We start from the raw sequence: 27807 nt of genomic DNA on the forward strand, positions 1-27807 counted from the left end.
ATTATGCAAAATTTTGACTACAAAGTAAACTGATTCATAATAATTGTGGATTTAATTTATACCTAGAATATGCTCTGTGTCACTTCTTATCTTTGTAGCATTTTGCCGCAGGTAAAATACAACATAATTAGAAGGGGATGTGCATCGGGGTGTGTGGGGGGGGAGATACGGGGGGGAATGATTTCTCCCCCCTTCCTCCTTCTCCTTCCTCTCCTCCCCCCCCCCCCCCCAGCAACAGTTGAAGAGGGAGGCTTGTGTTCTAGGGGGCATGCTTTCAGGAGAGAAATGGAAAATGTTAAGTCTCCTGGAGGCCAATGTATTTCAAATTTTGTTAATCACTTTCTGAGACTCACTTTTGTGGTTTTAGGGATTTTATGGCTTTTTTGGTATGGATGGAAAAGAAGAGTCATCATTTCTCGTCTAACCTATGCAAATAATCTTCAGGAACTATGATCACTGTAAAATGGTGCAGTATATGGTGGTATTTCTCTGCTAGATTAAAGACTGGTGGCAATTGAAGTATGTGTGTCTATCTTTGTTGGTTTGTTTATATTTTTGCGTGTTTTTTCTTCCACTTCAGTTTATTTTTGGTGACAGAAGGTTGGAGCAACCATGTATGGGGTTTCCCTGCACTCCAACCCAGGTGTATAATAAAGAAAGCCAAAGACATTTCCTTAGGATGTGGGTGGAGGTGAGTGGGCTTTCACCCATTTCTTAATTTTTAGCCTGTACCTCATCTCTGGTATGTCCCATTTCCTTCTCTCTCTTCAGGCAGTTTCACATGCTCCGTGGGGTATACCACATCATCTCTGCAGCCGGCAGAGATAATATGCCTTTTTTAAAATCAGCATCATTTCTGCAGCCAGCTTTTGGCAGAATTGCAGAAGAAGCACTCATTGCCTAATTATTGCACAGATGAAGAGTGCCATCTCTTTAATCACTCCCACATCTGATATATGTATGTAGTTGTGTGTTGTGCTACTAACTGGCATTGTACTGCCTACTGGGTTGTGTTAAAGCACCAAACTACATCATTGCATTGCCTGGCTTTTATTGCTTCAGGCAAAGATGTAGGTCTGAAGTTAAGTTTTTAGTAGAAAATCTTTTTATTTTTGTGCTCAGAGTAAATATTTTTATTTTTTAGAAGCTATTACTACTGTTACAATATTCAGATCTTTGGGATCATCTAACGTTCAATGTGTGTCATCACTTAAAGCAATAGATGTAGTCTTTTAGTGTTCTCTAGGTAAATGTTTTTAATTCACAATTCATGTAGTTTCGGCAATTTAAAGACTGAAGGTAATGACTGAACTCATTATATAAAAGGGAGGGGAGTGAAGAGTGTTAAACTAGACTGTTACTTATGATAAGAGGGTTAAAGCAAATGTTTGGACTGTAGATCTATTTTCGGTTTTTTTGTTGGCTATTCTGTATTTCGAAAACATTTTCTTGAGTTTAAATGAGCACTATTTAAAGTATCCACTTTTCTAGCCATTTGTGCACATTAAAAATAACTTGCTATTCATGTTCAGTGGTTTTTCTTGTTGAACGATGTAGGAGAACTTGCCACAACACATGTAACAGATTACAAGAAGACTGCAAATATAATAATTACAGCATGACCAGACTGCGTTGGCAGATACTAGAATATAGAAAATTCTTTAATCATAGTGCTTCCCATAATGTGGGTGGTCACAGTCTGCAGACATTTCAGTCAATGCATTCCCCATGCAACAGTGATTGTAAAACAGAACTGAAGTAAACAGCATTCCACAGGCTTTTCAGGGTTTTATTTTGAGAAAGTAAAGCTTTTCTGCTGGTTGCTTTTTTTCCCCCTCTTTATTTGGGCTGCTTGCTTTTGTCAATCATAACCCCACAAGACAAGCTTTTGTGCTCTCTTTGACAAAACTGGTTCTCTGTAGTAAACAAAGCATATAGTATACTTTACAGATTTTTCAAAATGTGTGTGCTCTTTCCTTTAAAAAGATGCATATGGTTTAAAAATATGTTGTTGGGTTGTTTTTTTTTATCAGTAGGAACCAGCATCTGGTAGTAAATTGTAGTAAGTGTAATTTAATCTCTAATCTTTTTTTTTAATTTCTTATCTCTTTTTTCCTTGTTTTGTCCCCTCCCAATTTGTTTTCTTTGATTTGCATAGTTCTACTGTTTCTCTAAAAAAAAGTTTTTTACTACCACTCTTAATCATTAGCAAAGTGTATTTGACACGATTTGTTCTTGACAAACCAACCTGCTGGCTTTCTTTGAGTAACAAGCCTTGTGGATGGGGGGGGGGGGGAAGCCATAGACATGGTATATCTTGCCTTCAGTAGAGCTTTTGATACTGTCTCGCATGACCTTGTAAACAAACTAGAGAGATGCAATCTAGATGGAGCTACTATACGGTGGGTGCAAAACTGGTTGGAAAACCACTCTCGGAGAGTGGTTATCAGTGGTTCACAGTCATGCTGGAAGGACATAACTAGTAGGTCCGGTTCTGTTCAGTATCTTCATCAATGCTTTAGATAATGGCATAGAGAGTACACTTATAAAGTTTGCGGACGATACCAAGCTGGGAGGGGTTTCAAGTGCTTTGGAGGATAGGATTGAAATTTAAAAATGATCTGGACAAACTGGAGAAATGGTCTGAAGTAAATAGGATGAAATTCAATAAGGACAAATGCAAAGTACACCATTTAGGAAGGAACAATTGCACACATACAAAACCAGATAATACTTAGTCCTGCCATGAGTGGACTAGATGACCTCTCAAGGTCCCTTCCAGTCTTATGATTCTATGACAGGAGAAAAGGGAATATAATAATATACAAGTTTTCTTGAAAAAAAAATTCTTTCCTATTTGATTGGATAATTGATGGTTAAAAGTGAGACACTATCTTCAAATCTTGATGAAAACAGAAAAAAGACTTGAGAGATGCACACATATTTAAGATCAGATATCACTAATGGCAACCCTTCAACTTTCAAATTGCTTGTTAAAATTCAGCCTAAGGGATTTCTGAAGATTGTAAAGTGTCCTGAGAGAGTAATGGCTATAAAGCTCTGTCTTACTCCCTTGTGCCATTGGCTCATATCATAGGTAGCAACATAGTAGGGGGAGACTGGCCCTATAGAGTTTCTATGTCCCTCTTAGATAGGTACGTGAGAGGGTGTTGAGCTTTGACTCTATACCCTCCAACTTGCCCAGTGCGGTAGCTGAACCAGTACGTTCAGGGTTGTATACTGCAGTAAGTATAGACCTGGTGCAGTTTACTCTCTCTCCAGACAATGAGGAGACAGAGAAGGAACCATCCCCTGCTGCATCAGAGGCAGTGACATGTTCCTTATTCTTTGGAGACTGAGGCTATGTCTACACTAGCTTTTTTGTTGATATAACTTTTTTTGGTTAGGGATGTGAAAAAACATACCCCTGACCGACGTAAGTTTCACCAACAGAAGCGCTGGTGTGTACAGCACTGTGTTGGCAGGAGAGTGTCTCCTGCCGACATAGCTACCACAGCTCATTGGGAGTGGTTCAATTGTGCCGATTGGAGACATAGAGCGACTACTCAGGAGACCTTACAGTGGCGCAGCTGCAGCGGTACTGCTGTGCCACTGTATGGTCTCTAGTGTAGATATAGCATGATTTAGTTCTAAATTGATAGTATGGTACAGTCATTAACACATGGAGACTCTTTAGTGGTATATGCGAAACAAGTTGGTGGTCTCAGTAACCAATTCCTGGTGGCTGGGTGTCCACGTCATTAAACATTTGTCACAATTGATACTAATTGGAAACATGGTTGGGAGTCTCAGTAAAGAGGCCAAAAAAAAATTAAATAGGCATTGAGATTGACCTATACTCTAATCCCTAGAGATGGTCCTGCAGGGTGGAAGCATTTATACAAGGCAGTATAAGGAGTATGCTGCTACCTGTGCTGTGCCTGTTCCATGCATAAAGGACTTTGTTATCCAGGGCTGTCAATATTGTTCATTTTAGGAACGCTAAATCCATTTAAAAGGAAAACTAAGAAATATCTGACATTTTTCTGATCATATTTGAACTTTACAAACATGAAGTTTATTACTATAGACATTTTAGCCTGACTGAGGTATGTATTTCAACAGAGACACTGTATATTATACTATGAAGGGTTTTTCCACTACAGCTTAATTTTCTACCTGTCTCATAGTGCTATACTTAAATCTTTGGGAAAACTGTTATTATAAAGTATATGGTTTAAGTTTTAGGTTTGTATATGATTAGTATTAATACTGGAATTCACAGGGGGAGCTGGGATTATTTTCCTCTATTTTCTTTTAAAATGTAAATATTTGTATATGTAATTGTGATCACAAGACTATATTTAGCAGATATCTACCACACATCAGCAGAAAAATCCATCAGAGTTAGAGTATGTCACCAAAATGTATTGGTAAAATAGAACAGATAAGAACAAGTAAGAGCATGTGAAACCAGGGGTTTTCAAACTGCATTACACTGTGGTCTCCTTCACGAACCCAGGAGTGGGGACCGAAGCCTGAGTCTGCCCAAGTCCCACCGCCCTGGGTGGGGTGGGGGGCAAAGCTAAAGCCTGAGCCCCACTGCCCCAGGCGGGGAGGCTAAAGCCGAAGCCTAAGGGCTTCAGCCCCGGGCTGGGGGCTTGTAACCACAGCCCTGGGTGGCAGGGCTGAAGCCGAAGCCCGAGCCCCACCATCTAGGGTGGTGGGGCTCGGGCTTTGGCTTTGGCCCTGGGTCCCAGCCAATCTCACACCAGCTCTCATTTTAATGGGGTCCCCAGTTTGAGAACCACTGTGTGAAAGCATATATATAATTACTAGTTATAGCAAGAACACTAATACTGTTGAAGGAAAGGTTGAATATATATAAACCTTAAATTTTTGGAGCTTAGTAATTCAACCCTTTAAAATTGCAAGTGGCTGAAATGTGGGCTGCCTATTTGTGTGCATGGGTGGTGGTAGTTTAAGTAGTAAAATATCTCTTAATTTACTTTTTAGTTATAGAAATGCATAATTTATTACAGTATACTTGTAAAGAACTATGCAGGATGTTTAATGTGGAATGCTGTGTTAGAGGAGTTTCTGTGCGGTGGTGCACAGGCAGGCATGGTTAGGCCGAGTTAGGTAATCGAAGACACTCTTTTTTTTTTTTTTTTTTTTGGTTCACCCTTTCTCTGTGTTTGGATATCGTTTTTAATTTGTAGATTTGTAAATAAGATCTATATATTAGAATCAAAGTGAAGACGTTTGAATTAGCACATACCCAGCTCATATTTTGTATGGTCTACTTTACCTATGCTATAAAGTTCTGTAGGCTTCAGCATCTTGTAGATTAAAAAATGGGATCCATATGTTTTCATAGGTATAGTCTCTCTACTGTTGACTGGGGACAGATTGAAATGATGAAAGAAGAGATTCTGGAACAGACTGATAAATTAAAGAGCAACAACACACCTGAACGGAGATGTTGTCAAGAGTTTTGATGAAATTTAAGAATGAAGTGGCAGAGCTGCTAATCAAAATATGTAATCTTTAAAAATGGCTAAGAAAACCATTGAAGGCATTAAAAGGCATATGAGGCAAGATTGAAAAGATTGTGTCCGGTTTAGGTTAGCAAGGAAACTGAACTTAACAGGATATGAGTGTTTTTTTTTTTTTTACATAACATGTAATTAACTTGTGGAGCTCATTGCCACAAAATATCACTCAGACCATAAATTTAGTAGTTTTTTTTTTTAAAAGGATTACTCTGGGTAAAGTGTCCTTATTTTGAGATGGGTTCTCCAATTCTAAAGGAGGAAGTCTCAGTTCCATCCAGTTGTTGCCTTGTCTTCTCTATTGCTGTTGTGAATCAGGTTCTCTGGCTGCTCCCTAGCCCTCTCTATACAGCTGAGAATTAGCATGTTACTAGGAGATCTTATTATTTACAATAGGAATGTGTTCTACTTTGTATTCTGTAACTTTTTAAAAATATGTATTGTAAATGGGTTTTATTAGATACTATGAATTTATTTGAAAAAGACGTGTTCCTTTTCAGACAGGTAACCACGCTAAAATACTCAGTATAAATGCTTCTTTGTGTTTTATGGATCAAAATAAACAGTGGGTATGTATCCTCAGGGCCTAATCTAAAACTAAGGATTCTACTTTCCTGGGAGATTACTTGAACTTGGACAGCAAGTATCACAATTTGCTAGCAGCTGATATTTCTCAAAGCAGTTTAGTTGTGCCAGGTGGCTCTAGTAAAGAATAATGATTTGTTACTGACAAACAGGGAAAAAGCAGTCTTCATGTAAAGAAATACTGTTGGTTTTAGGTATTTTTGTTTAAATGAATACATTTTGTGAGCCAGGAGTCATTGAGCCATTGCTTCATATGAGTTTTGTGCTTTTTACTAAATAGTTCCATGAATATTTTTTCCCCCCTTTTCAACTTTCCTAGCAATTTGATACTCATGAAGGTGAAAGATAAATGAATCAGTGCTGTGTTGTATCTTATAACCGTCACTTTTAAAACACTGAACTGTAAATCTGAATAAGGCTAATGAAACATAGTTCCGAAAAAAAAATGTTTTGACTATATGCCTTGTGCAGTGTTACGTCTTGGCTTTGGACACAGCACTCTCTTGCACTGTGTGCATTTAGTATTAATGTAATTAGAATGTTCCTGTTTAAATGGGAAACGGCAGAGAAAGTATGATTAAAAATACTTCAGCTGAATACCAAACTGATCATTTGATGTTCTGTAAGGATTTTAACTGTTTAGGAACAGTCTGCCTATCAGCAGCACAAAAGGATGTACCTGTGCTAAATGTCATTTGAAAGAAGCATTATTTGTCATTTTCAAGAAATTATTGAGCTCTGAAATTAGAAATCTAGTGATCCCTGATTTGTTTGGTCTGTCTAAACTTGGAAGTTTCCATCCTGGTTTTTCCTATCATTTTTAATGGATTAAAAGATTTCTGCTATAGGTAGTAGTCAGCTTGTATCTTGGTTTTTAAAAGTTGGGGAAAAAAGGTCATTCTAAATCTCTAGGTTATTTAAGTGAAAAACTAAAAAGTTTTATTGTTGGTTCAGCTAAAGCTATTACATTTCCTTTTGTAAGTTAGTGCAAATGTGTGTTTTATTTCACTAACAGAAGTCTCACCTTTTTAACACAGAGTTTAACACAAGATGTTCTTGGTGGGTGTTTTTTAAAGATGGAGTGGAAGAAAAGACTTGAAATTGCCTTTCCTGTTTGAGGCCAACCGTAGACTTCAAGGCTTGCCAGCCCCACAGTTCAATAGCTTATTTCTTACCATTTCCAAGGGTTTTGTTAGTGACTTGCAGATGGAACTTCAGGCTTTGGAACTCATCCATTGAAAAGTTGTGTGGTCTTAGCCACAGTAGTAATACAGCATGTTTTTCCTATGCTAGTTTCACAGAAGTTAACTGAGCTGGAATTGGTCAAAGAATAACAATGCAGCTTTTCCCCTCATTTTTTTCCTTTTTACTGTATATCATTTGAAAGTTGAGATCAGGTTAATTTTGTATTTAAAAAATTATAGTAAATATTTTGCTTCCATTTAAGAAAGAGAGGCAAAATGCAAATCTAATCTTTTTTAATAAATTGTACATATCAGGAGTATGAATTTAGTCCATAATTGTGCATTAATTTCTAAAGTAAAAACATAATTCTGCATGTCTGCTCTTGTTTGGTTGTTTTTCTAATTAGTGTTTGTTATATGTTCTTTCATATACTTTACCAGTATCACTGTTTTAAAACAATGGATTATGATTGCCTGAATCAAAACTAAGAGGACTGTGGGGTTTAATATACACTTTGGGTCCAGTCTAGCAAAGCACTTAAGCACATACTTAACTTTAAGCATGTGAGTACTTCCACAATAGACACTGGCTAAGGATAAGCAGAGTTAATGCTTTTTAAGCATGTGATGAAGCGTCAGAGTCCTCAGCACTTTGCAGGACCAAGCCCTTTTTGCTTGGTGGAAATACATGAAAACAACCAGCTAAGTCAGTTTTTCTGTTAGTGAGCAGCTAAGGTTTGTACAGAACTTTCCATGTATTATTAGGAAAACAAATGCCACAGATTTATATATCTAAATGAATTTTGTGTAAGAATAATATAGTTCCTGGGATTACTCTGATCACAAAATTATCCTAATCCATTTTAGCAAATCTGTATCTATCTATATTCTGTATTTTAGTCAATGGAACTCTGAGTTGCTCACATTCTCAAAAGCCAACTGTCTGATTTGTGTAGTGCTGTTTAGCAGAATAATTTATTTACAGTCAACTTGCCTTACATGCATATCAGTGGAAATTTGGAAATGGGCAGGTTTCAGGTTGCCATTCCAAGTAAATGAGAAGAAAAGCAGGAAACTTTAATAAATCCTCAGTGCATATTTGGGGCCAGCAATTTTATTTAATGCACTGGATATAGAATTTTAGATAATACAAACCATCCTGTTAATGTGAAGAATGTGCATACAGAAAAGGGGAGGAAACAAAAACATTTCTTGTGAAAACATTTCTAGGAAGAACACCCACTAATGCCAGGGCCCTATTACACTGATCAAGCAAATCACTGAACCATGTGCTGCTGAGTTTGCTTTATTAGGACTACTCGCATGCTTAAATTTAAGCACATGCATCAATGATTTGTTGGACCAGGATCTATGGGTTGTTTCTGCAAAGGACTTGAGTCAAGGTGAAACTAGAGTTGAGTTTGAAACGTTAAATTTACATTTCATGTTCGCTGGTCAATCAGTGAAGTACAAGTGCACATAGTACAAATTTTTTTGTCTAAAATATTAAATCTGTAAATTCCACATTGTTTAAAACATAATTTGCTCAAAGTTTTAAAGCAGAAATTGTAGCTCAGTTTTGTGTTTCTGTGATAGCAAGTAGTTAAAGAAATTCCTTACAGACAGTTTAAAACATCCATTCAAAGTAAACCCATGTATTTTTGGGAAGCTCTGTGGCCTGTGTTATACAGGTCGTCAGACTAGATCAGTGGTTCTCAAACTTTTGTACTGGTGACCCATTTCACACAGCAAGCCTCTGACTGCGACCCCGCCTTATAAATCAAAACCACTTTTTATATTTAACACTATTATAAATGCTGGAGGTGAAGCGGGGTTTGGGGTGGAGGCTGACAGCTCGTGACCCCCGAAGTCATAACCTCACGACCCCCTGAGGGATCCTGACCCCCAGTTTGAGACTAGATGATCACCGTGGTCCCTTCAGGGTGTGGAATCTACAAATGTATGTATTGATAACTCAGCTCTCAATGTGGGTATATACTGATACAATTTCTACATAGCTAATTTAAACACTGGGAATCTGATCAAATGCTAGAAAAACAAAATTGTACAGACCAAAACTGTATTCTGAAAAACTCCATTATGTTTAAATGTGTACATTGTTGTTCAATTCAACGTTCTTTTCTTCTGCCTTTCAGTTTTGGTTTGTGGAAAACCAATTTTATATCTTTTCCTGGAACTAATGAGTGAGCAAGCAAGAGGTCTCAAACAAAATTAAAAATTGGAGATTGTTATAATTGGATCAGAGTGTGGAAATTCTGTGAATGGTGTTATGTCAGCATCCTACAAATGGAATAGGCTACATAAACTGTGTGTGTTGAGACATTCCATGAATGAGCAGGCTTCCGTCTCATTTACAGACTTAACCACTGCAGTTCTTGAGATTTCTGAATGTTTATTTCATAGTTTAAAAAATACAGATTCTCAAAATACCAGACTAGTTTGCATTTGGTGGTTGTTCATTTCATTTAGATAGCATGGGACATAACTTTTTTAAACCTGCAAGCAAGATTTTTTTTTTAAAAGGAAAAACAGCAGAAAAGTATCTGTCGTAATTTCTTTTGGATTAACATGTTGAAGGGGAAAAAGAAATGGAGTAAATTAATTTAAATACATCAGAAAATTGTACATTTGATTTCCCTTCTAAGTACATTGGTACAATTAGTTAGGAAATGGCCTGGGATCCAGTTCTACTTCTGACACTGCCTTGCTGAATGTAACATGGTTGCATGCCTCTTAAGGGCTTGCTGCCTCGGGCCAGCCAACCCTAATTACTTAAGGGAGACACCTCATCGGGGAATCACCTCAATCCTCTAATAAAGGGTAGAAGGGAGTTGTGTGGGGGGTTGGTTGGGGGAATCCTCAGGGAAAGAAAGAGAAGAAGCTGCAGGAAGGGAGAGTCTCCTGCAGTGGCCCTGAGAAAGGGAGACTCCAGCTGAAAAGCCTGGGAGCTGTGGCTGGGGAGAAGATCAGGCCTTGGGTCTTCTGTACATGCTAAGCAAGAAAAAAAGAGACAGCTCTCAGGGAGAAGCGGCTATTTCCAGCATAAGGCTGAGGTGGAAGACTTGTGTTTTATTTGTGAACTTCATATGAATAAAATCAAATCTGAAGGAGGGCTGTTAACATTGGAGTTATGAAAGGGTGAGTTCAATTTATTTAAGCTGCCCCTTGAAAGGGGAAACTGAGGCAAGAAAGGCCACCTGCAGAGCAACCTGAGGCCAGTAGGGGCTGCCAGGAAAGGAGCCACTCAATGATATGCCACTTGTAACAAAGTGATGTTATGTGCTCCATGATTGTCAGCTAACCTCCATGAATGATATTTAAAAACTTCATCTCCAAAAATAAAGGCATCTACTTAGAGCTGGCCAGAAGTTGGGTTTTCCAGTTTGAGAATTTTTGAAAAATTTGGTATTCTAATGTGGAACTGAATCCATGTGGCAGGACAGTCTCAGAGGCATGGACCCCAGAAACCTGGAGACCCCAGACCCACAGCAATCTGACTCAGACTCTAAAAGCCTTTTGTAAGAAATTTTAGTTTTTTTGAAACATTGTTTTCAGACTAAATTGTTTCATATGAATGTTTCTTCTGACCACCTCTAAACCTGCTGTCACTGTGACATCCATGGAGTTGCTACAATAATCAGAGTAGTGACAACCCTAAAGTCCTAATTGTCTACACATTTGTTAAACTAATCCCCAAGGCTCTCTCCCACCTGCTTTCCAAAATGTGCTATCTAATTAAGTTTAAAAATGCATATGGTCTCTAAAGTCTTAAAGCAACCTTTCAAGTCATTGTACTGCAGATTTTACAAAAAGACATCAGTGTTTATTCTGGTTTCTTAATTTTTCCCCTCAGAGCTACTTTTGATGCTATTTTATGAGACCAAGTGCAGGGTCACCTCTCTGTGCAGACACAGTATGCCTTTACTCCAGAAGTCCCTCCTGTGGCAAGAGCATTTCTGTTCTGAGCCCAGTAGGAGAAAGCATACTGGCTTAGGATAGTCTTCTTCCAGAACCAATTGCAGTGTTCCCCAGACTACCTGCTTTTTCTCTTCATTGTACTCTTTAATCTGTTACTAAGGCCATCATTCACTGTTCGAGGAACTTCACAGGGACCTACCAAATCCAGCCAATTAGAGAACAGAGATGGTAAATGCAATGTAATGCATGTTGGAACAGTTTGAACTAGTAATACATATTGATTGAACTTAACTATGAACTCTGAGGAAAAGGACCTGATTGTCATTGTGGGCAGTTCATAGTACATGACAATCACAAAGCAAATGTTAGGATATTAAGGAAGGGGTAAAGAACAATACTGGAAATACTATACTGCTATATAAACCAATGTCATGCTCTCACTTTGACTACTCTTCACTTTTTTGTTCACCCCATATTGAAAACAGTATAATAGAAATAGGTCCAGAGAGGGAAATAAAAGTTAGAAGAGATTTAGAAAAATTTGTCTGAGAAGAGATTTTTGTAGATTTAACATCTTAGGGTAGTGCTTGACTCAACTAAACAATCCCAGAAAAGTTAAGAAGGCTTTGGCTCATCTACAAGGCCTCCTAGTTTGTATGTAATGATGGCAGAAATCCTGTGAAGGTAATGGTGCACAGCATCCATTGTGTGTAGTGACACAGTAGTTCCTCTGGCTCCATGCTTGGACAAGGAGTTTTCAGTTCTGCCATCTCCCTGAATCTTTCAACTTGCATTCAGACCAGCAATCCATCCCCTTGCCTCCTTGCAGCTGCTGAACCCTCCTAGTTTCCAGGTGCTGTCTATCTGATAGCATTCTAAGAGTTAAACACATAGCAATTACCAGAGTAATTAGTAATTTAATTATGGGGAAAATTAGAGGGAAAATGTGAAGGTGAATAAAGTTTCTATTTTGATTGTATTTGGAAGTTTGCGCACCAGGAAAGTTCCCTTTTTGCTGATTTTTCCTGCTTTGAAATTCTTTTAAAAAGTATATTAATTGCTTTTGTCAAACTGCTGTATAAAACAATTGCTACAATATTTTCCTTTCATTTTCAGTTTAGAACAGTTGCCACTAGATGGTAGTAGAACAGCTATTCTTTTGCTGAAAGCTCTAAAATAAATATGAAAAAAAAATTCAGGCATTACCATAAATCTTCAGTGTAAAATAATCCTGTAGAAAAGAATACAAAATTATACAAGAGTTTGGGATGCACATCTCTTGATATTCCATAATTGTCTTTAGACTTTATTGCATTTCTATTGCTTATTATCTTATATACTGTACTTCAAACTGGGCATATTTTTAATTCCAGGACCAGTGAACCAGCAAAGCATATATAAATATTTGGATTGGAGTTCTGAAAGCAGGAATTAAACTGCTTCTTTCTTTTTAGTTGAGAATTTTAGATGAGGTTCTGTTTAAAAAAAAATATAGATAGATAGATAGATAAAGGACTCAGTACCACTGAGGTCACAGGACTTCTTCAAAATGCGTTTGGAAGGCAAATTGAGACCGAAGCGTCTTCAAGTGCCTTCTTATTCAGTGTCTGCTCATCCTAATTCACTCAGTCACAATAACCTAGCTTTCATACACATTTCCATATGATTAATCATGTTGAATTTGTATGTTGTTTAGGTAGCTATAACATGTAAGGTCCTGATTCAACATGCACCTGAAATGAACCACTGAGGTGGAATATGGCAACTGTCTAGTACTACATTCCATTAGAATATAACAGTTGACAATTGGAAATTAAGAACTATATTCAACTGAAATGTAATTTTTTTGATAAGCAAAATACTAATGTAGTTGTGATAGCACTTTTCATAACAGCAGAGCTGTTCATACTGAGGGATATTCAAGTGGGTGATACCTTGGTTTGTCCAAAAGCCAGCATATCTTGCAGTGCAGTGCCTTACTAACATGCTGGGGTATTGGTTTGGTACTAACTCAGAAGGAAGAGTGCCACCTACAGAATCATCAATGGCACTTCCTGCAATCATTGTTCCGGGCTTTTATAAAAATTCATTTGATTTCAGCTTACAGCAAATGGAATACCAACTATTTGTATTTTTTTTAATATGTTTTCTAATGGTTTTGAAATTTGGTGTAAAGAATTTAGTAGTGAAAATATTAAGTAAATGTCAACATTAAACCATAAATGCTGCCATTAACTCCCTAATGAGACAGCTTAAAAAAAAGGCCAGATCCTCAAGTATGTCCAAAATATTCTAAGCATAATTGAGGGAGTAGTGTGAAACTCTAGTGTAAAATTCCCTTTGCCACCATACTGACTGATGTTGCTCTGTGCACTTCTTTCCTTGTGCACAGTGTTAATGGTCTGAGGGGTACTTGAAGTTACACCAGCCTGGAATGGCATCCGGGGGCCTAAAAGCTAGCTCAGGATCCGTGTAGTATGGGGCCATCCTGGCCAGGCCCTTTTCTTGCTACACTAGCACTATCAAGAGCATGTGACATCTGAATCCTTGTTTTCGCTGTCAGCCACAGCAGCATCACCCCAACTCTAGAATGCTCTTCAGCCAAGCAACTTTCACTGACTTTTGTGACCAAAGTATATTGGTGGTGTGGTTCAAAGTAGCCACAGTCCATCTGAGGATCTGGCCCAAAATCTAGGTATAACATCAACAATATCAGACACTAAAATGTGTTTTATTGTTTCTCCTTCATTCACTATGATTTCATCAAGAGCTTGCTGTGCCATCTCCTTTCTTCTTCTTCATGGGGAGCTAACGAAGTTGGTATTGGTACCTTTATTTCTGCTCTTGGCTACACGTCTGCAGATTACTATTCTAAACTGGTTAAAAATGTGAGTATTTTGTGTAATGGAGGTTTTATTAGTAATAAAATCACCAGTTTGTAAGAGTGTGTATGAAAGTGTCTGCTATAAGAAACATGAACTGAATGACTTATCTTTTTGTAGCTTGGTTCCTCTTATAGCCTTTTAAGGAAGAAAGATAAAATGGGAGATGACAAAAAGGGAGGCTTATACTAAAGTTGTATGGTTTTTTTAAAAAAAAATCCTTGTTCATGTGTCACTAAAATGACTATTAGATAAGATATGTTTTGTAACATTATGAAATTTAGGGAAAATATTTTGTGGCATTTGTTTGCCAGAAATGCAGTTACATTTTCTTTTTGACTGTGCACACTATTTACAATGCTAGTTGAACCCTATATTTTGGGGAAATTAGTGATTTTTCATTTCCCTGTAAAATCATAGGAATATTATTTCATAAAAAGATTTACTACTTATTTTAGAATTTTTACCTATTGTAAGGCTTTAAAAGTTAGTTCAACTCTTGGGATGCAAATCTGTAATTTCACTTATTTGCTTGCTAATTGTGTAATGGGAATGATATGATGGGGGTTTAACAACTTTAGTACTTGTAATTGTCTTGAACACTGATCTGGAACTGGGGGGGGGGGGAAGGTGTGGGGGGAGGGGACTCTACAGAAAAGGCTACTTACCACTATTGAAATGTCTCTTGCACAGACAAATACAACTGATGTCTTCCTATTTGCAGTGTGTTGTGTATTTTTCTCTCTATAAATAAAATGTTTTTAATGTCATTGATTTTGTTTAACAGATAGTCTCATCATTAGTGACAGAACTCAAAGGAAATCAGTTTAATGGACTTAACATTCAAGGGAGGTAGGTGTTATCTAAACTTCATTTCAATAAGTCTTAGTATGGATCATTGAAGTTCAGTGAGGACCTTTCAGAATTTGAAACATTCGGCTTAAATATATTTAGAATCATGGTAATATTTAGAATTACCATATAGCTTTGGTAATGGACAAGCTAGTTAAGTGGAACATCACAGAAAACATTTTACCAGATAATCACAGCCTTGGGGTATAGGGTAGCATGTCTGCAGTGCTCTTACATGCCCCTCTTAGCCAATTATGTATTTCCATTCCTTGTTCATATCAGTGAACAGTGCAGGTATTATTGTATGCTTATGTGATGTCAGAAGGGCAGATGTCACCCTTAGTGCACAGTTAGCAAGAGTTCAAATTTGTAGTCCTTACTCATGCTGAGGAGTCCTGACTCTCTCAGTAGTACCATTGAGATTACCCATGTGAGTAACTACTGCTCAACGCAAGTAGATTCACTGTTTAAATACATGGAATTGGGTGATAGAAGTGCTGTTTGAGGTGACTGAGCAGCAGTCTCTTTGGTAAAAACAATTGTATTTGCTTAGTTCTTGATTTCCTCACCACTTTGAATGTGTCCATCCCTCCTTAGTATACCTGGTACTGTGGGCTTTTTGAAATGAAGACTAACCTTTTAATAAACATTTAAAAATATTTTCAGAATACACCAACAGAACCTTTGATTACATCTGAATCAAAGTTTGTCAGTAAAAATTAAAGCAAAAATAAAACAGAGGGATACATACCATATGTATTCAATTAAAGTGTGGTTGTTACTTGAAAAGCCTTTGTGAAAATGGCTCCATTTTACTCAGAGGTACACACTGTGTATAGTCTGTCATAGGTGCTCACTTCAGTAACAAAACAGATTTTTACTACTTGTGCTAATACTACAGGGTTTATATTGCGGTGGGAGAGCGAGCAGGATTATATTCCTTCTTGTGCATTGTCAGCAGAGTAGTTAAGGATCTGATTGTCCGGTCCTAGATAAACCTGCAATAGGAGGCCAGGAAACAGGAGGGGAGTCTGCACAGAAACCTGGCGTCTTTGCATTAGCTCTGGGGCAGCCTACCCACACCCTTGGCTTTCCTGCAAAGAGCTAGACTACCGTGGACTCCCTTGTCTGATTCTGCCCCATGTATCTCTCTCACACACACTCTAAGGTTCAGGGAGAGATGTCCAAGGGTATGTCTAAATGTAGTTAGACTCATGTGGCTGGCCTGTGCCAGCTGATTCAGGATCATGGGGCTTTGGTTTAGGAGCTGTTTAATTGAGGTGTAGACGTACAGGATCAGGTGCAGCTCTGGGACCCTTCCACCTTACAGGGTCCTAGAGCCCAGGCTGCAGCCAGAGCCTGAATGTCTATACCTATTTCCATATTCATTTTTAAACTGGAAATATTAAGTCAAAAATTTAGGAAACTTTGAAAATATATCATGTAGCATTTCCCCACTGTAGACATCAGAAGGTCTGTCAACAAATCGCAATATGTTCAGTTCTTATTGCTGAATAGGACACTGTAAATAACTGTAGTTTTAATCCATCAGTACCCTTTTTCCAGGAGACTTGAGGGATGTTTCTGGTCAAAAGAACAGCCACATTTTCAAAATATAGCTTGTTAAATTTTACTTCTGAAGTTCAGATGCATGGGTAACGTGACGGGGTTGGGACTCACCACTGCAGCACCTCCTGCTGTTCGGTCAGGGAATTAGCTCAATTTATGTAGAGCGCCCTCTGCCGGTGGTGTCCCATCCATCTCTCTCCCTCAGTTGGCTTCTCAACCCGTGTTGCTCCCAGCTTGCAGCATCCTCTTCAGGACACTGCCCTCCAGCAGTGCCCCCAAGTCCACACTCACCCTTTCTGGGTGCAGGGCTTTAATCAAGAGTCTTTGCACCAGCCTCAGTGACCTGCCACAACCCCCAAGTCTAGCCCTTCTTATGTCTGGGGGCAGATTGCAGCCTGATTCAGCTACCTCTCCACGGCCTGGTGTGGCACAAGGGGGAAAAGAGGGTGGGGACCCAGGCCCACCCACTACTCTGGGTCCCAACCCAAGGACCCTCTAACATCAGCCTCCCTGCCCTCCTTCTCTCCCCTTCCTTTCAGTCTTCCCTGGGTCACTTCCCCTCTGACACCATTGAACCCTCTAAGCCCTTCTACTCAGACCAAGCAGTCTGGCAGGTATCAGGCTAGAGCTCTCCTCTGCTTCCCCAAGCCTGTCCAGCACCACGCTGTCCTAGGTGCTGGTTTCCTGCTCAGGAGACAGACCTTCTCCCATGAAGGTCTGGGACAGACTGACTGCTCTCTTCCTGGGCAGCCTTTATATAGGGCTGAGCCTGGCCCTGATTGGCCACCTAAAGCTCAGTTCTGATTGACTCCGGACAGGCCCTTCCCTATTGGCTGCCAGACTGCGCAGCTGCACTGGCCTGCCCTGGTCCACTCTTTCATGGGGGTGAAGCAGCCACCCCACTACAGGTAATAACAAGTAATTTTGTACATAAACTGGGAAATACCTACTTTTGCATATGTAATTGCTTATTTTGGCTGCCCAGTTAACACCCTCATCCATATGTGAAAAAGTCAATCTTTTTAAAATTTGGCTTTAAATATTAAATTATCCTCCACCTTAGTACTATTTAGATTGCACCATCATTAATCTTTTCCAAAAGTGCAATCTTGTTAGGCAGTGTCAATTACTATGCTATGCTGTACTAATGCTATACAAATACTATGCTATACATCCCTTCAGTTGTAGATCTTTAAGACAAATCCTCGTATTTTATGCCTGAGCACTTGAAGGTAGCAGGATTTATACTGTGGTATGCACTGGAGTAATTCCTGCTGGAATGAGAAAAGCCAAGGAAACTATAGAGATCTCAAAGCCAGCTTGGTTGTCTCCTGTGAGAACTTAAGATACCCATGTGGGAGCTGTGAAACTGTAATCTTCCTCTGAGGGACTGCTTTGCTCTTTATCAAACTGGGAAAGGCAAAATATTCATTGCTAGCAAGGCATATGTAGTTATTGAACACCCACCAGCACTTTAGAATTGTTTGAGGTCCCTACTGCAATATGTTTACCATAGTTTTCAGTGCCAACATACAGAAATTCTGATTGTTTTGAAGTATTCCATTTGAGAATACTTCAGCATTTGCTACAATAAATAATTGTTTTCTTAACTTTAGAAGTTAAGACTTTTGAGTGTTTTCTTTCCCTAAAATAAGAAACCTTTTTTATTTCTCCAGAGTTTCAGATGATCATGTAACTGTAGTGTCCCTTTTCTGCGTCCCTCTTATCACTTTGCCTGATGTAACTCCTCTACTGGAAGCGCTCCTTACCTATCATGGAGGTGGATCACAAGAGGTTCTCAGCTCAGAGTTTTTAGAAGCTGTGAATGAGACATTTTTAAAGTAAGTAACATAGAATATACAGATTATGCCTCCTCATCAAAAAGAATATTAACTCTGTTCAGTTGGAATTACTATTAGGTGAATTTGCATGTTGGATGCATTGAATGTCTACTGTATTGTAACAGAATATTTTCTTTTTACCTGAATAGCAGACCTAAAGTTGGAACGAAAACAAGGATTCTAGACTGCTGATGTGCTGTTTCAATTTTACTTTCCCTATGATATGTTAGACAGTGTCACTGTAATTGTGTTTTTGGATTTTGCCTTTCACTGAGATTTTGTACCTCTTTGCCATAAATATACTGGATCCTTCCTAACTTCTGCTATTAGAGATCCAGATTTAATTTTGTGTCCTTGCATACCAAAAAATATTGGTTATATTCTTGTCTTTGTGTTGCCTGACAGTTCGTTCTCGTATTTCTATTGAGAACTTGGTTCTCCTTGTGTTCAAGTCTTCTGTCTCCCAGCAGATTATTTTTAACTAGGCACTTGAATACAGTTAACGATATGTAGATTTGCTTATAACTCTGCCTCCAAGGTGGTCCAGTGCTTGGATGAGATTAGCTCATAGATTAAAACTGGAGAGAGTCCAGTGGAGGGCAATGAAAATGATTAGGGGGCTGGGGCACATGACTTACAAGGAGAGGCTGAGGGAACTGGGGTTATTTAGTCTGCAGAAGAGAAGAATGAGGGGGGATTTGATAGAAGCCTTCAACTACCTGAAGGGGGGTTCCAAAGAGGATGGAGCTAGGCTGTTTTCAGTGGTGGCAGATGACAGAACAAGAAGAAATGGTCTCAAGTTGCAGTCGGGGAGGTCTAGGTTGGATATTAGGAAACACTGTTTCACTAGGAGGGTGGTGAAGCACTGGAATGGGTTACCTAGGGAGGTGATGGAATCTCCATCCTTAGAGGTTTGACAAAGCCTTGGCTGGGATGATTTAGTTGGTGTTGGTCCTGCTTTGAGCAGGGGATTGGACTAGATGACCTCCTGACATCTCTTTCAACCCTAATATTCTATGATAAAGACCAGCACAAACCTCACCAACTTCCATTGGCATCCTCCTTCAATCTCACCTTCTCTAATACAAATATATTGTAATGAGTAGGTATTTAAAATCTACCTAACAAAAACACCCTAACAAAAGTTTCACACTTCTCTCCTTGGACCAGGGGTGACAGATTCTTCTTAAAAGTGTGTGTGTGGGGGGGGCACAAGGCCCAGCCCCTGTCCTCCTCTTCCCTTTCCGCCCCCGCCCAGGGCCCTGCATTCTGGCCAAGGCAGAAGCTGGAGCCAGGCCTCCACCTTCCCAGGGTGGGGGGGACCCAAGAGCAGCCCTTGGCCTGTAGCTCCTCCCTCCAGGCTCCCCATCCACTTTCAAAAGTGAGAGGGCCTTGGACCCTGTTCGGCACTCCTGTGTGACTGATATTAGTCATGTCATTCAGTGCAGTCCTTGAAGGCACTAAGATACTTTGGTGATGAGGATGATAGAACCTGTATAGAATGGAATAGAATCTCTGAGACCTAGTGATTTAACTTTTGAGTTTGGGATTTCACAATGACCACATAAGGCCTTGAATACTTCACCCACTTCATTAAACCACATAGTTGGGATGAAATCCCTGGGCCTTATTTCTAAAGATTTAAACATAACTTGTATTTGATCACCTTTTGCATACACCACTGAAGAAGAGTATACTCCTACCTAGAACACTTGAATCTTCACATCCCGAACATTCCTCTAATCATCACAATGTCTTGCAGGGGCAACTGCTGCTCATCACAACCCTGCCTTATAGCTCTTTCTCCTTTCAGCATCTCAAGAGACCAGATATCTTGGATCATTCCTCTGATAAAATTTTTGAGTGGAGAGAGGGCTGTCTTTGTGACCCCAAATAAGAGTCCTTATAATTTATATGTTAAAACAACATATATGTGATGTATGTTCATATGGTAGGTGGATCCTCTAAGAGTGTGGACTGGGCAGTAGCTTAAGCAAGAGGGTCATTCAGTGAAACAGAGATTCTATCAACTAAAATATGAAGTTCTAGACATAAGAATGATTACAATATCCTTCACCTAGGTTTTCTGGAGTGAAAAGGGTGTTTCCTTCACAATGCACAGAAGTCTTTGCTGGAGTCCATCTCATAAATTTGAAACTTTTTGCTCACCTGTCCTCATACTGTGTGTCTGTATTAAACTGTGTCCATATTCTAAGGTTGAGATAGTTTGGCACGATCTACCATAATAGTCAGTAGAAGAAAATGTGGCTGTTACTCTAGATATCATGTTTTCTGAACTAATCCTCAGACTGAGGTTTTTGTGTTTGTGGTTTTTTTTTTTTAAAGCCAACAAAACAAAACAAAAAAAATCCCCCTCCCTCTGAAATTCCTGCTTTCGGCAGCTATATAGCTTTAAAAAGACATTTTTGGAAACAGTGAATTCCTCATATTTAAATGATCCTCTGGGAACCTTTTCTCCCCCATTCATCCACCTTTCTCCCATCTCTTCAAAGTCCCTAAGCTGGCCCCAAAAATAATTTTAGCTAAGGAGGGCTGGACGCTAGTTCTTCTGGAGCCCATCATCATTATGTCTGCGAAGTTCAGATGAGATTGCTGAAGAAGACCAGAAATCAGTGTTTCCCCCCAACGGCTCTAGTAACAGCAAAATAAAACATTGCATTGGTAGATGATATCAGGGCAGCAATTTTTAATTTATCGTTGTACATGTGCTACTAGATAAATACTCCATCAGAAACTAATGAAGTCTCTTCGTTTTAGTGAAACTTTATCTGAAAATCCAAAAGGAATGGGTTGACTTTGACGTGTCTGTTTCCTGTGGCTTCAGATCAGCACTTTCCACAAGTAGTGGTAAAAATTCTGGAAGCTTTCCTAGGACAACTGCCCTAGGATAGACTGTCCAAACTGAGTCAATATCACTTGAGTCAACAGGCAATAAATAATTACAAATATTTTTGTCGCTCCTTAATGTGAGTCTGAACATTTTCTGTGGTGATAGAGGCTTTTTCTGTGATCACAGAGGATTTTTCTGAATCTAATACTCTGACCTGTGTTTTACCTTTTCCAGTGATTGTTTATCACAACAAGCTAAAGGAATTCAGTTTGTATTGTTGTTGGCCACTTTATTCATTGAGGGCCTCTGAAAGTACTTGTGAGGGTATTCCTATGCATAGATGTGTTGAGCTCATTATTCTTTGTATGGTGGGCTCTTGGTCTTCTATTGAGGTTCTTGTAACCTTCAGAGGGACTTAATTACATTTTTCTACTTCAGTCACCTTTCATTATTTATCTCCCTATTCTTCACCTCTGTCTGTCTGCCCTTTACAGCCTCTGACCTCAAGTTATGAGCCTTACTTGGCTTCTTTCTGGATATCCAAGAAGACTGCTCCTTTAATTAGTTATTAGTAAATGCTAGAAAAGTAGTATGACTAGTAACCTACCAGAGAACACAGTGGTGGCCCCTGTGAAGCATGCCCAAGTTCCTCTGGCACAAGGACAGAGAGGACAGTTTGCTCCCAGTATAAGAAATATTTTCCTGCCTATGAGTTAAAGTTTCTCTGTGTGGACTTTGCATTTATCCTTTTTCAAAAATACAAAGAAGTGTCCATTTTTCACTTGTCATTTTCTGATTTAAAATCAGAAAGAAAGCTTGAAATAATAATACATATCAAACCACAAAAATATAAAATTAATGTTAATCTAATCTGACACTCTTCTTAATTCACCCTGCTGAGCCAAGACGTTGTAGTACAGTGCATATAATATATACACACTAATTTAATGGTTAAACAGTATTTTGAAAATGTAAAGTACTGCACATGTGTTAATTATTTTTGCTGTTTTCCTCTATCTGGAGATGTAAAATCTTATGTGAAGCAGCTATGTAGACAACAGTTGTGAACAGAAATTATACAAGTTTTCAACCACTATCAGAATCCTGCATTCCCCTCCTCTTCATCAAGGTCTGCAAGTGCTTGAAACCTGTTCTTTAACTGCAGAACAAAGGCTTTCTGTATTTCAAGGGACTTCAGCTTGTCAATATCATAATGTCTGTCCCTTGTTTGGTGGACCCACACTTCTCAGTTTTAGCTTGATGGAGGCTGTCAAAAGGTGGTGGTTGCTACCAACATCTACACCCCTTCTCACTTTCACATCTATCAGTGAGCGTCGCCATTTGCCATTGATCATAGTCAGTCTGGTTCTTATCTCTGTCATTTGGAGAATACCATGTCAGCTTGTGAATTTCCCGATGTTCAAATAGGGTTCCACCAATGACTAGGTCATTCATATTACAAAAATCAACAAGCCTTTCTCCATTTTCATTCATGGTGCCACACCCATGTCTTCCCATTGCTCTGTTGTTGTTTGTGTTGTCCTTACTGACCTTGGCATTCAGGTCTCCCATGACAATAGTTAGGTTGTGGTGTGGTACTCTCTCACACTACAGGCGGAGTTAAAAGTAGAATTTGTCCTTTACTTCTTCATCACTGTCATTTGTCAGGGCAGAGCACTGAATCAGGATGATATTATTATATTTCCCTTTCAGTCTGGATCTCATAAGTCTGCTGCTGATGGATTTCCATTAAAGCAGGGAATGCTCCACTCCCTTCTTCAAAAGGATGGCAACACCCTCATGGTGTTGTCCATCATCCCTTCCAGAAAACAGCAAAGTTTCTCCCAAGGCTGTTGTTAGTCTTCCTGATCCCATCCATCTGCTCTCTTTGACACCCAGCATGTGTGAGCTGTAGCGTCTCATCTCTGCTGTGATCTGAGCTAGCTTCCCTGTTTCATACATTGTCCGTATGTTCCAAAAACCCTTGGTTTTTGTCTTGGTGTTGAGCACTTCAGTCTTCATGCCAGTGGCTTCCTTTTGGCTTTCACCACTGGCAGTCATATGGGTCATTGACTCCTGAAGGCCATCACACACAGTGATGGTAGATTTCTCTGTTGCTGTTTCCGTAACATTTTGTTTTTTACGGGACAAGGTTGTTAGCCCTGTGCCTAACCCCCAACCTGGAGGACCAGGGTATATGTTTTGTCTGGCCCCTCCCTCACAGACCAGCCAAGCCTGGTAGAACCTACCAGGAGCAAAAAGCCCCCACCAACACAGACTCTGGGGATCGTTAGAGCACGCAAACTGTCCCATGATAAGGCATGGACACCAGAGGACAGATCCTAACCTTAGTTCTGTTTAATTCTGCATAATTGGGTGTTACATTAAGAGATGCAATTTTTGTTGTATTAAAAATTTTAATCTGAAACTAACCTAATGCCAGTTTTATAATAGCTGTAAACATATTCCAGTGTGTGTTGTGGTGGGATGTTTCCTCTTCTTGGGTGGTTGCTGTGCTCTGCTTTTTGCCTCATGCATAGTATACCCACGTTATGGTGTTGTCCCACTGCAAACCTATGCTTTCTTGGTATCTTATTTTCTAATTATATAATAACGTATTTTAGCTGACTTATAGTAGAAAGCTAGTCTTTTCATGAGCTGACAGAGCATGGATTTGTTGACTTGCAAGATATGCTGTGAGGTTCACTTAACTGAACTTCTATAAATCAGTTGATAGGCAATTACTATTAGACAGTATAAATTCTCAACTTTTCTGTTAAGCCTGTAGTCACATTTTAAGAAGCAGCATGAATAGAGGACTAAAGAGCCAGTGGCGGCTTAGTTCTAATTCCTGCACTCCTACTTACCTGCTGTTTGGCTTTGGGAGAAATCACTTAATCTCTTAGGGTATGTCTACACTAAAAATTAGGTCAGACAAAGTAGCCCGGGTGGGGTGGGAGAGGAGGGAAGGACAAGGCCACATTGTTTATTGTAGTCACACGAACAATCAAACTGTTTGACAGCCTTCTGTTGCTTGGGCCATCCTCTGGAGTGGAGTGGAGTGGCTGGCTGCCTGCCTGGAGTCTCCCCCCCGCGTTCTTGGGCGTCTGGGTGAGGCAGATATGGAACTTGGGGAGAAAGGCATGCGGTTATAGAGTGGATGCAGGGAGGGTCTGTGCTCTTGTTGGCTTTCCTGCAGCTCCAACGGATGCTTCATCATGTCCGTTTGCTCCCCCATTAGCCTCAGCATTGCGTCCTGCCTCCACTCTTCGCGCTCACTTGATTCTTTCCTGGCCTCTGCCACTGCACGCCTCCATGCAATAAGCTGTGCCCTATCCGTGCAGGAGGACTGCATGAGCTCGGCAAACATGTCCTCGCGAGTGCATTTTTTTCGCCTTCTAATCTGCAATAACCGCAGGGACAGAGATAATAGGGGGAGCGTAGAAACGTTTGCACCTGGGGGGAGATAAAAAGGGAGAGTAAAATTTTAAGATGATACATTTCTGAGAACAAAAGGGAGACTCACAGTGAATCAAGCAATTCACAGCAGACAGCACATGTGCTTTAGGTACAAGATCGTGTTTTGCCTTTTATATTGAACGCCTGCCGGTAGGGTGACACATCACAAACGGCTGGGCAACAGAATTCGGTTTCCAGGCAGCCATGGTAAGCCTTTTGTTACACAGGGTTGGCTTCTTATGCCTTCATAACATGTGGGAATGGTTTCAAACTGCAACACCATCCTTTCCCATAGCAAGCAATGCTGGTTGGGTTTCACATTTAAAAGGAGGGGCTGTGGTTTTCGGGTAGATGTGCAGCACACACACCTCCTCCCACCCCTCCGCGTGGCTATTCTCTGGGATGATTCCTTCACTCCCCCCCCCCCCACCCGCCGCATGGCTGTTTTCTGGGTTGATCCCTTTTAGCCAAGCGCAAACAGCCCAGCATGAATGGGGTCCGTTTACTGTTCCCTTACAAAAATTCCCCTATTTCAACCAGGTGACTATGAATGGTGTCACTCTGAGGCTAACACAGAAAGATATTGACCGAATGTTGCTTGAATGCGACCAAAAGCCAGGACCATTCGCTGCCATGCTTTTGTGCTGCAGTGATTCCAGAATACTTGCTACTGGCTTGGCGTGATAAAATGTCCTACCGTGGAGGATGAAATAAGGCAGCCCTCCCCAGAAACCGTCTGCAAAAGGCTTTCATGGCTTTCAGCTCCAGGAGAGCTTCAAGGAGATGTCCCTGGAGGATTTCCGCTCCATCCCCTGACATGTGAACAGACTTTTCCAGTAGCTGTACTGGCCGTGAATGCATCCCAATTCTTCAGGGCTAATCAAACATTGAACACTATTGCTTTTAAACCCTGTGCTGTAGTTACAAATGTGCACTCACCAGAGGTGCCTTCTCCGGCTTCAGGGTTGGGGATCCCGACTTGGGAGGGTATTGGCTCCAGGGTGATGAAAAGGTCCTGGCTGCCAGGGAGAAAGGATTCACCGCTTGCCTGCTGCGCATTCTCCTCCTCCTCGTCCACAAAATCCTCTTCCCTGTGGCGTGAGACTCCCCCCTTGCAGGTGTCCACAGACAGTAGTCGGATAGTGGTAGGGTCCCCCCTAGAATGCCATGCACCTGATCACAGAAGCGGCATGTATGGGGCTCTGACCCGGAGCGACTGTTTGCCTACTTTGTCTTTTGGTAGGCTTGCCTGAGTCCTTAACTTCCATGCGGCACTGCTGTGTGTCCCTGTTGTAGCCTCTCTCCAACATACCCTGTGAGATTTTGGCATATATATTTGCATTTCTTCTTTTTGATTGGAGTTCGGCCTGCACAGATGCTTCTCCCCCTACAGCAATTAGATCCAATGTCTCCCTTTTGGTCCATGCTGGAGCTTGTTTGCGATTCTGGGGGGACTGCGTGGTCACCTGTGCTGCTGAGTTCGCCACACTGACCAAACAGGAAATGAAATTCAAAAAGTTCCCGGGGCTTTTCCTGTGTACCTGGCTAGTGCATCGGAGTTGAAAGTGTTGTCCAGAGCAGTCATAATGGAGCACTCTGGGATAGCATCCCAGAGGCCAATGCTGTCGATCTGCATCCGCACTACCCCAAATTCGACCCAGCAAGGTCGATTTTAGTGCTACGCCCCTCGTCAGGGAGGAGTACAGAATTCAATTTTAAGAGCCTTTTAGGTCGACGGAATGGGGTTGGTTGTGTGGACGCAGTCATTTTTAAATCGACCTAACGCAGCTAAATTCGATCTAACCCCGTAGTGTAGACCAGGGGCTAGTATCTCAGTTTTCCCATCTGTAAAAGGTAGGTAATAATTAGATATACAATTTTAGGAGACAGTGCATAAGTATGTATATGTGGATTGATAATTTTGCATTGATATGCAATCTTTTAAATATTTATTCACTTCATGGCTCAGTTTGTAGAAAACAATATTTTCCCATTAACTCAGGAAGAAGATTGCCCTCTCTGAATCAGCTATCCTAAGCTTGTGGCTTCGTCATCTGCCTAGCCTTGAAAAAGCAACACTGCATCTTTTTGAAAGGTTGATTTCCACTCAAACAAGCTCACTGGAACATGTAGTGAGTATCATAAAAGATTCATTTCTGGTATGTACCACAATTAATGCATTACATCTTTTCTGCTGAGGGATCACCAAATACTTCTCTCATATACAGCATCATCGAAATCCAGCAACTTCCATGGGGGAGAGTAGCTGTCATGTAGCTACATAACAGTAGTGGAAAGAGGAGAAATTTTTGTGCAGAACACCATGACAAATTCCTACTCTAATAAAATATGTTAAAATTAAAAACTTCACAGAACATGATGCCTTGGCATCAAAAGCTTCATCCATAGATCATAAGAAGATGAACAGAAACAGGCCCTGATTGTCAGAGGTGCCGAGTACCCACTTCTCCCTTTGGAATTATAGAAAAATTTCCCTTCTGGGGACAGATTCAAATCTATCTGGATTTGTATCTAGGGCTCCATGTAGTTAAAGTATTTAAAAGGCAATGTTTAAATTGCTAAACTATGTCCTTATGGATTAATGCATTGTGGGAATACTCATTTACTTGTGTTTTCATGAAAAATCATGAGCAAAATTATTAATTTAAAACATTTGTTACTGTGACAGGTGTCGGTCGGTCCTCCGAGCCCCTAGGGGCGATGGAGAGCTATGGTCTCCGTGGCAGGCCTCAGCCACACCTTCCGGGCGTTGGGGAATTAGCGGGGAAGGTGTGCCGGCCGAAGTCAGTAGTGCGCCCCTCAGGCAGGGAGGTGCTGGTCGGAGTCAGTAGCGTGCCCCTCAGGCAGGGGGGCACCAGGGTAGGGGAACGCAGGCCCACCCAACTCCACTGCGTTCCAGCCCAGGGCCCTGGCAGTGGCGGGAGGCGAAAGTCCTGCTGCTGGGTCAGCGCGGCTGTCCATGCCCGCTGGCCAAACACACCCACCCCACAGTATAGTTTGGCCCCTGGGCTACTTCCTACCCAGTCTCTCAGGCGGGTCGCTCCGGTTCCTCCATCTCCTCCAGGTATT

General features: G+C 40.4%; 1 protein-coding gene across 2 annotated transcripts in view; it reads left to right on the forward strand.

Moving 5' to 3' along the window:
* Nucleotides 1-27807, forward strand: part of FANCC (FA complementation group C) — a 158737-nt gene that overhangs the window by 64081 nt on the left and 66849 nt on the right. For both annotated transcript variants that reach the window (XM_084629084.1, XM_084629085.1), the window contains exons 5-8: nt 14032-14151; nt 14933-14997; nt 18243-18407; nt 26720-26876. In XM_084629084.1, the coding sequence (XP_084485210.1) occupies nt 14032-14151; nt 14933-14997; nt 18243-18407; nt 26720-26876 (507 nt within the window). The remainder of the gene's footprint in view (nt 1-14031; nt 14152-14932; nt 14998-18242; nt 18408-26719; nt 26877-27807) is intronic.

The sequence above is a fragment of the Lepidochelys olivacea genome (assembly GCF_965140295.1).
Source record: "Lepidochelys olivacea isolate rLepOli2 genome assembly, chromosome: 5".
Classification (NCBI taxonomy): domain Eukaryota; kingdom Metazoa; phylum Chordata; order Testudines; family Cheloniidae; genus Lepidochelys; species Lepidochelys olivacea.